Source organism: Crotalus tigris, unplaced genomic scaffold, assembly GCF_016545835.1.
Source record: "Crotalus tigris isolate CLP2741 ecotype Arizona unplaced genomic scaffold, ASM1654583v1 scf7180000022411.5474196:2289641, whole genome shotgun sequence".
Lineage (NCBI taxonomy): Eukaryota > Metazoa > Chordata > Lepidosauria > Squamata > Viperidae > Crotalus > Crotalus tigris.
In genome coordinates this window covers 1,435,707-1,445,974 of record NW_024099112.1, presented here as the reverse complement: position 1 = coordinate 1,445,974, position 10,268 = coordinate 1,435,707, and the positions used below count along the sequence as shown (strand labels likewise).

General features: G+C 39.2%; 1 protein-coding gene across 1 annotated transcript; it reads right to left on the bottom strand.

The window, feature by feature from the left end:
* Window positions 1–597: 597 nt before the first annotated feature.
* On the bottom strand, window positions 598–9,207 carry EIF6 (eukaryotic translation initiation factor 6). Its single transcript, XM_039319217.1, has 6 exons — window positions 8,992–9,207; window positions 8,344–8,429; window positions 6,946–7,121; window positions 4,390–4,566; window positions 3,313–3,494; window positions 598–2,630 (listed from the first exon to the last, which is right to left on the bottom strand). Exons 1-6 carry the CDS (start codon window positions 9,096–9,098, stop codon window positions 2,621–2,623), a joined length of 738 nt encoding a protein of 245 aa, XP_039175151.1. The 5' UTR covers window positions 9,099–9,207; the 3' UTR covers window positions 598–2,620.
* Window positions 9,208–10,268: the final 1,061 nt, after the last annotated feature.

The following is a 10,268-nucleotide window of genomic DNA, read 5'->3' as shown; positions in this document are numbered from 1 at the left end:
ATAAACTTCATCTCAAGCCTTACATCAAATAATACTTTATGTATTATGGTCATGCTTGGTTTATAGTTCAAACTCAGATTATATTATTTCAGCCTTAGTATTTTCTTCTTTCGATCGTATAGGACTTAGTAAACATTTTCTGTTTTTAGTGCTGATATGAAAAAGGCCTGTTTGCATGTATCTCCCATGCTAGCAGCTAAACTTTTCTTCAATGTTACTCTATCAGTGATCTTGAAATATTTTTCCTTCCCTTAGTTTTGGGCCCAGATTAAAGCTTAATTCATTTCTAATCTATATGGTATAGCTGCAGTTATATAACAATATAGGATGCAAAAGTACTGCTGTTATCCATTTCACAAGCCCCCAAAGTGGACAAACCAAGTATGTATCTTGTCTTATTTATATGGAGAGGGACAGAGGGAGCGAAATGGATACTCTAAACGTTGCAGAAGTTTAGGTTGCTGTTAAAAAAACCCACGAACACTGGAAGCCTGACCTTACTGTTAAGAATATGCACTTTTGCATGCCACACACCAGATTTAACTATTGAGCTAACAAAGGCTGCACGCTTCTACTGTCATACAAATGAAATTCTCATGAAATCAAAGACTGATTTATTGAAATAATTTATCATTTCCAAAGGGCTACCATTCTGTCAAATTCATTTTAAAATAAATATCTGTACCATATCATTAAAACTCTTTAAAATCCATTGGAAGGCTGATTATCTCATTAATGGTCGGGGAAAGTATCTAAGATGCAAGTTCAGTTTATTTTTGTTTACTACCATAGCAAGAATGTGAATTTCAGTTGTGCCTTTCTACATATTATCCACAAGCAGAGCCAAATGATGAAAACAATATCTCACTCTGTAAATTGCCATTTAAAAATACAAACATTTCCCGGATTATGTACAACCTGACTTACATAAACTCACCTTTATTGAACATTTTCTTAATGCATATAAAAGTGAATTTTTCACAGAATACAAAGTAGTACAGCATCCAGATGAACATACAACCGTGTGCAGTTATGCAAGGTTTTTCAGAACAGTACATAAGTTGGGGATTGGCACTGAACTTAATAGAACTTAATAGATTCAGTAATTAGATGCTATGGTTTATGTTGCAGCCTTTAATTATAGTCAAAGCCTTCATGGTCAAAGCAATATATAGTTAGCAACTAATCGACTTTCTTGGTATTTTAATTAAAGAACTGCTATATCTACAAAGAAAATTTTTATTAGAAGCTTAACTTAGCTCTGTTACCATCCTATAAACCTATACTACTAAAAGTCTATATTCAATTATATTGGTTGTGAGTTAAATCTCTCAAGGTTCTCTCTGCAGTATCAAAGTATGAAAACTGCAGGAGTCCACACTTATGAATCAAGAGAACAAAGGTCAATTTTGTTGAAAGAAGCTATGCAATAGGCAGCAGTTGGAGGCTAAGAATGCAACATTTTTCATTTACCTCCAGCTCACCCTATTCTTTTATCTGGGTGTCATGCATGAGCTACACTTAGAACAGATGACTCAGAGTCAGTCTAATCACTTCCAATCTTACAGAACAAGTATCATCACTTCAAATGGAAGATACAAGGCGATTCTGATAAGGAATACATAACCAGTGATGACAGTTTTTATAATTTTAGTGTATATTTAAAACATCAAACTATGATACACTAATTTGGTAGAGGACTGATAAAGCAAAAATGGTGGCCTAGCATATTACTTAAATTCGATACAGTTCTTGTTGTTTCAAGTCCACCTCAATGTCCATACCAATTATTTCAAGGATTATTAAAACTTGACTGTGTTGCTATCACAAAATTTCCCCTTCCAAATAATATAACGTTTATATTGTTTTTGTTGTTATAACAATATAACAAAAGAGAACAAGCAAGTTCTTGTTTATGCAATGACAAACACTGTAACCTTGGCTTTAAGACAAGCAATATATTTTGATCATAAAAGATAAGCATGAAGGCATCAGAAAAAAACCGTTTTAATTAAATCTATTATTTCTTGATAAAAAAAAGACTTTCTATTAAAGAACAGATGTAGTTCTCTTTGGCTTTTTAGTGACTTCACATATTGACAAACCAGATTTTATTTACACAACCTCCTAGAAATCTTACTTACTGAATGTTTGGTTGTGCTGAAATGTTCCATGGATTCTTTCAGCCCCTTAAAATATTATGTTCTGGGTACAGAATGATGCATGATAGTAACATGGTTTTGCTGGCTAAGTAAAAGCTATCTTGAAAACTTCTAGATTAAAACCACAGAAACGCCAGCCACTTCTGAACAGAAAAAAAATCAGCATTCTTCAGGTGGCATTCTGATGAATACTGGGGAAAAAAATAATTCTTTTCCTTATTGTGATTGCATGTACTAAATTCTAAACATCATCTCATGAATAAATGAAAGCAAAAACAAAGCTACATAATTTTTTTCTTGTTCAAGTATGGATTGCCAAAGGGAATGGAATTTAGAATAATATAATTTTGAAAGTATGATTGTGGTAGAGACCTCCATCTTGGACTGGAAGAATTTGCTCGGGTGAGTAATCAAGATCACAATTTGGCAGTTCACACCTGTAGTGTTTCTGGAGCATATCATGTCAAGCTACAAAAGGGAAAAGAAATGATTAGCAAAAAGCAGACTTGAAGAGTTCCAGCTTTACTTTCATGCTTGATCTATAAAATCAGTCAAAGTCCAATTGAAAATCAGTACCCCAAACTAAAACTAAGTGAGATGCATATAAAGATTTCAGCATTTTGTAACCAGAGGGCATTGACAACTGTCAAAGCTTTCTACAATTTAGTGATTGCTATTTGCGCACTTCACAGCCAGCTTTTAACAAGTGGAGTCAATGGAGAAGCTGGCAGTAAAATCTCAAGTTGCAATCATGTGATGTCTCACTTAACAATTGCATCACTTAGCAATAGAATTGTTGATCCCTATTTTGATTATTAAGTGAGGGCTACTTGTAATAATAATGCTGAACTATTTCTGTCCAGTTGACTTAACATATCATGTCAATGCGACTTCCTCATTGGTTTTTCATCTTTACTAACAATTAAGCACTATATGCTCTTCTTGGGAGCAGATACAAGCAGGAGTAAGACAGGGAAATACATTTATATAGTATTAATGAGAAAGTAGTACTATACATCTTCTCAGAATGCTGAATCCCTTGGGATTTACAGAGACTGAAAACATAAGACGACTGAAGAAAGCTGTTACTTATATTCCGGCTACTATCAATTGCTAATAATTTTTGAAAGTAGATTAATGTTTGACTTACCTGTCAATCAAAGAATCTCTCATAGTGGTAGCAATGGCACTTGGCTGTGCTTCATTAAGTTTGAAAACACTCTCAATAACAGATAATTCCGTGCTGGTTGTATCCAGGCCACAGAAGGCACACCAATCATTCACAACCATTCCAGCTGCAATCACCTCACTGCCACGATTAACAGTTCCAGCCTGGTAAGAAAGATAACTAGTGTCTTAAGAACTTCTTTCTCATGCATATTATCAGGTCTTCTTGCTTAAGGTTGCATGAATATAAAGTTTATTTGCAATATTTAAATAGATCAGAGGACCAAGCCTTCAGTAGGCATGCATGATATTCACGATGTTCAAAGTCAGTGAATTGGCAGTTTTTTTGCATTTTCCAAACCATGCATTATGGTTTAGTGTTATGAACCCAACCATTCTGGCTTATTGTCCAAAGCACCTGAAGGCAGGACAAGAAGCAACGGGTGGAAACTAATCAAGGAGAGAAGCAACCTAGAACTAAGCAGAAACTTCCTTACAGTTAGAATAATTAACCAGTGGAACAACCTGCCTCCAGAAGCAGTAAATGCTCCAACACTGGAAGTTTTCAAGAAGAGACTGGACAGCCATTTGTCTGAAATGGTATAGGGTTTCCTGCCTAAGCAGAGGTTTGGACTAGATGACCTCCAAGGTCCCTTCCAACTTTACTACTACTACTACTACTACTACTACTACTATCATCATCATCATCATCATTATTATTTTCACTGCTCCTAATTTTATGGTTCATTTAGGATTAGGCTTTAATACCTCATGCATATTTGGAAATAACTGTTTTGTTGTCTATTTCTTTATGCTATGAGGACCACATAAGACTATTTAATCCAAAAGGAAGTTGAAGGAAAAATATTGAAACAAGAGATTCCATAGAAAGAGACCTCCTGCACAGAGTTAACTAAACTGCAGTAGCATACAGATGGATGAAACTGTGGCTGAATACATTCCCAAGTCATAAAATGTTAAAATTCTATTCTGTAATTTGGCTCAAAATATAGTTTAAAGTAGCTGAACACTCCAAGATTTGAACAGAAAGAACATTTACCACAAGGGGGACTTGCAACAATGAAGAAAGCTCATCCTGGTCTTCTATAGATGTCTTAGGATGTACTAAACCGCCCTGGTTGCTGAACACACAGTAACTTCCCACAAGTGCTTGGTCTGCCACTGTCTGTCTAAATACTTCAACTTTTAGTACATCAGCTAAAATCTCTTCTGTCTCCTGTAGGGGAAAAAATGACATTTAAAATTAGGGTTGTTAGAATACATGTATCTGATTTTAAATAATCATGATTATGCTTTCATTGCTTTTATCCCCAAACTTCAATAGCATTAAGCATAGCCAATCAATGTTTTTTGTTAGCAAGAAAGCCCTAATTAATTCATCTTGAAATGAAAGGCATTTGCAACAGTTAGAATAAAAAAGTTTTTTTTTCCATAATAATCTGAATGGAACAGACTTTGCTGTCTAATCTAAAATGGTGCTTTTGAAAGATTGCTGAGGAAGAAAAAAACTAACAGAAATGCCTATTTAGTGGCAGAACTGATTGGCTGTCAACTAAACCTTGTAAACTTGCTTCAAACAGATTTTGAACATTTAGATTGCTAGAATATGAAGTATTTTAAAGTCCCATCAGCTGAGAAATGTATTGTAGCTAGATATCCTTGAAGTTACATTTATTCCAAAGTCTGAAATTTCTCCAGTTTTTGTACCAGTCAAATGCTACAACAACCTGAACACAAGATGTCACAATAGAGATATTGGGCACCAGGCATTAAAGCACTTCTAGGAAGTCCTTAAATGAAACTTAAGCAATTCCCAAATTTTGTTTTTATTTTATTACTTATTATATAGTAGTCTTATTTCTAGGATTTGTGCCCAATGTCATCACTCTTGAATTAATTGTACAATCCATTTTCATTCTAGCTCAAATACTAAATCCAAAACTTTTGATACTGCTAATGGAAACTATTCCATTATTAGGATCAGTCGTGCTTGCATTTTTTGTCTTACTTGTGCAATTGCTTCCAGCTGTACTTTTTCCAGTAACCCAACAATGGATATAACCTCTAAAGTCTAAATGACACTCTTCCAGCTCAAGAGAAATAAGAGCAAGGTCACTAACCTGAATATAATCACTTCTCCAAAAAGGATTTCTTACAAAATAAAATACCTTATATAAAATGACTCATCCATATGTATTTACATATGCAACTGTATTTACATTCAGCTACTTTGTATTCATTGCATACTCCTAATGTGTATTAATTCAAAGATCAAATAATCATGTGCAGGATTTGCCTTCACAACTGCTAGTGAGATAGTTCAACCAAATTAATCCTCTGCAGCTCACTTCAGAAGTGAGTGAGCAGAGGAATTGCTGGGTTCAGCAAGGGGTGGAGGCAAGTCCTGTGCTGACAAAACTTACAAGTCCTCTGCTTGCTCAGCCAAGCTTGCCTCCTGCAAAGCCTTGAAAAATGCCATAGTTGCCTCAGCTGGATGCACCCTTCCTCCTGTAGAAGTGGCTCCAACATGCGCCTTTCTGAGTTGGCAGCCTGGGGGGGGGGATGATTTTGTGGGACAGGCAGGTGCACATACGCGCGCAAGCTCCTACAATGTTTGCGGTGACATGAGCATGAGTGGGACTGCAAGTGCCCACAATAAGGCTCCTGTAAGTGGGGCCATGTACATGCACTGGCTGGCCACTCACATGGCCCATTAGGCCACAGCCCGGTAGTGGGCCATGGCCCACAGGCTGGGGACCCCTGACCTAGATGGCCTATTGTAGTTGTTCTAAAAGCACTTACATTGAGAGCTGCAGAGCACACAATCCACCTCTGAGAAGTCCCTGCCCCTATACTTCCTCCAGTTCTGCTGCCACCCCAAACAGTGTCCACACACAGCCACTACCTTCACCTGGGGGACTGCAGTCTCTGCTGCCTTGCCCAGCACAGAATATGCTGTATCTCGCCTTTCCATCCTACTGCACGCTGCACAGTCTGCAGATTATTGCTCCTTCTGCTGTGGCAAATGTGGCTTCTCTGCCTGCACTCAGCCCTGGCTCCTCCACTGGCTCTGTCCTGCTGCTTCCTCCTGGCTGGGCCAGGCAAACTCCCGTCTGCAGATGAAATTCTGCCACCCTGCTGTGCTCACTATTCATGACCTGGATCAGAACCATCAGCAGGAGGAACACAGCAAAGGTCAATTGGAGTGAGAGGCAACAGAGATAGATAGCATAGTGCAGGACAGCCAAAAGAGCAGATAGTGGGAGAAATGCGAGCGAAGAAAGTTGAAGCAAAGGCAGTTTAGCATAGGGCAAGAGAATGTGACTGTGGGACACTGAGAAGACTGTAAATGTGGGAGAGGCACCAAGTACCTAAATTTTGATCACATGACCAAGAGAATGCTGCAATGACTGGAACCTCGGGGACCAGTCTTAACCACCATTCATTCAGCACCATCATAATTTTGAATGGTTGCTGAATATGTCAAGCAAGGACATACAGCAAATGCTCAATCAAATGCTCAAGGTTAAACTGTTGTTAAAGCTTAGTCAGTGCAAACATGATTTTTAGTACTAAGATTTATTTTTATATTTACTCTGTCAATGTCTGGGTGGGCAAGTGCTACGTAGTCATTGCATGCAGTGACATTGCCCAATGCAGAAAGACGTTCTTCCACCCTCTGGATTCGCACTGAATCAGGAAGGCAGTTTCTGATATGCTGAAGTTCCTGGTCTGTAGTATTGTTTGGGACTAGCAAACCATGTCTGTTACCTAAAATATAGAAAAAAAACTGCCTTCAATTTCTGTCTTGAACATTCTATGCCATAAAATAACTCGGGACATGATGAATCTAATCAATGTTCTTTAACAGCATCTGACCTTTAACAGTTTACAGTACAGTCAGAGTGGGTTTTCTAACAAAATACACCCATAGCACAAATGGAAGCATATACTGTATTTTTCCGTGTATAAGACTCTATTTTTTCCTGCAAACACAGGTGCATCTTATACAACTGCAGCATCTTATACATGAAAAAATAAGGGCATACCTGTGTGGATTCTTTACATGCTGCTGCCATGCCGCTTGGTGCAGGAGGATATCGCTGGCCCGAGGTGCCGCCTGGTGCTGGAGGATTGCACTGCCCCAAGGATGCCGTCGGTCCCACTGAAGCCGCCTTCTATGACCCGTTTTCACCGGCGCAGCTCGGGCTGAAGCCGCAAGAGGCACCGGGAAGCTGCCTCAGTACAGTGATTGATGGCCAAGGGGATGGGTGGGACTAAGCCTGCAGACCATCTGACTGGAGGAAGCCACCTCCGTTGTGTAATGGTACCGAGAAGTACCAGTAATTGGGGGGCGTCTTATAGACGGAAAAATAGAGTATTTGAAAAAAGAATATTCTGCTTACCTATTGCCTCTCTCAATTCCACTATCACTGTTGAGCATAAAATTGATTTTAATAAAAAATATTATAGCTAAATGGGAGTGGGCAACTATAATAAATTTAAATAATTGGTTATTTTTATATTATTTCCATTTGCATCTCTTACAATAGATTAATATAAGATTTTGAAAAAGGCAGTGATGAGAACCCCCCACCAATCTTCCCTATTTAGTCTCTGTAGGCACTTAGATAAGTTTCTCCATCTTCCCAGAAACTGTAGTAATTAATACAATGAGAGCCCATAGACTGAATCCAAATTATACGAAGGACTCCCCTTAACATAAAAAGATTGTTAAATACAAGTTCCCATAATATTAATGTTAATGTTTTAATTGCAGAGCCTGGCATCAACATGTTTATCAGGTTAAACATGAACGGAACTCAACAGTATATTTGGGTTTTATAAATGAAGGGTGCAATAGCAGCTTGCCTTCCTTTTCTGAAATATTACAAACTAGTAGTCAAACTGCTTGTCAAAATATATTAAGGCTAAAATGGGATGAGATTTCTACAGTTAGGAAAACTCAAAATAATTTATATGAACAGCTCACCTACACACATTCTGCCAATGATTCGACATCCAGCAATAGAAGCATGAATTACAGGAATGGTGTCAGAAAGCTCCCCTTCGAATACACTAAAACACAAGAGTAAGATTTAAATATGCAAAGGAAGATCATGAAGTTCAATTCAAACATAATGAAAGAGCTACATTTTCAAAAAGTTTAGTAAAGGAACAAGCTGAAGAGTAGTAGTCTTACTGAACTCTTGTGACCAAACGTATCCAGTATAGCGTAAGTAAAAGAGCAGACCTTTACAGGTGCTGATCTCTGATATAGCAGTCAGTACTGGAGGGAGGTTGGGGAAATCCCATATTAAAATCTCCTCTCAACTATGGGCGTCACTGGGTCATTTCTGTCTGCTTGGTTTTGCCCGACCCAACCTGTCTCAAAAGACATTGAAAATAATTATCACAGAACGAAAAAGGGCCCAAATATGCTCTTTCAGTATAAAGGAAGACCGCTACAGCCTTCCCCACTTATTCTTCTTTAAATGCAACTCAGGGAAAAAGCTGCACTGCAGCAAAGGAGGGTCCCGATCTGACCGGAATCTTTACTGCCTCTCGGATAATCAAAGCAAATCAGGGCTAAGATCCGGAGGGGAGGAAGAGAAAATAGGCCGAGCTTCTCTATCATCACCTGTAGAAGCCCTCAGAGCCTCCAATGGCCACCAGACAGTAGGCGTTGGTGAGCTTCGCGAAGCAGCCGATCTCGTTGTTGTTCTCGAAACTCGCCCGGACCGCCATAATCGTCAAAGACCCGGCAAAAAAGAGGAGGAAAGGCAGAAAAGGAATCGACGGCCCAAGACACGAGGATAGGCCTAGATGACCGTAGCCCGGAAACCGATAGTGACGTTATTCCGCTTGTGATGTCATACCGCCTAGGTTGATGCTGATTGGACGAATACAACTTGGCGCTGGCTCTCGTTTTTCTTCTTCCCGGAAGCTCCCTCCCACCAAATTGCGAAACGATCCCGAGACCTTGACCTTGTTGTGAGGTAGGGCGGCGAAACTCCAGGCACCGCTGGACACACACGTTGTTGTTGTTGTTAGTTGCGAAGTCGTGTCCGACCCATCGCGACCCCATGGACAACGTTCCTCCAGGCCTTCCTGTCCTCTACTATTTTCTGGAGTCCATTTAAGCCAGAGCACCAGTCACCTAGCAAGGTGTCAAAAACTTGACACCCCCCCCCCCAAAAAATGGAAAAAAGTGATAAAGTACAGGTAGTCCTTGACTTACAACAGTTTGCTTAGTGACTGTTCAAAGTTACAACGGCACTGAAAAAAGTGACTTATGACCATTTTTCACACTTATGACCGTTGTAACATCCCCATGGTCATGAGATTTACATTTCGATGCTTAGCAACTGATTCATATTTATGATGGTCACATTGTTCCAGGGTCATGTGATCGCCTTTTGCAACCTTCTGACAAAGTTAGTGGGGGAAACCAGATTCACTTAACAACCATGTTACTAATTTAATCTCTCTCCCTCTTTCTCTCTCCCTCTCTGTCTCCCTCTTTCTTTCTCTTTCTTCATCTTTCTCCCTTTCTCTCAGACCAAGGGCAGACCCAAGGGCAGGGAGAGGGAGGGAGGGAGGGAGAAAGAGACAGAGAGCCTTTTGACAAATCTAAAATGAAGATAACACTGAAGATATATATGTAATAAAGGTAAAAAAGGATATATGCAGTGTTATCTTCATTTGAGATGTCAAGGGTTTTGCAGCTCCCAGTGCTTTGTTTTCAGTGGGAAATGGGTCCAAGTGGCTCTTTGAGTGTTTTGGGTTGTTTACCCCTGCTCTACCCATACAGTGGCGTGCCATTGGCCAGAATGGGCAGTGATGGAGGGGGGAGCGCTTCTTTCAAAACATCGCATGCTGTTTTCTGTGTCTCTTCGTATTGTACTTTTTTAGCGT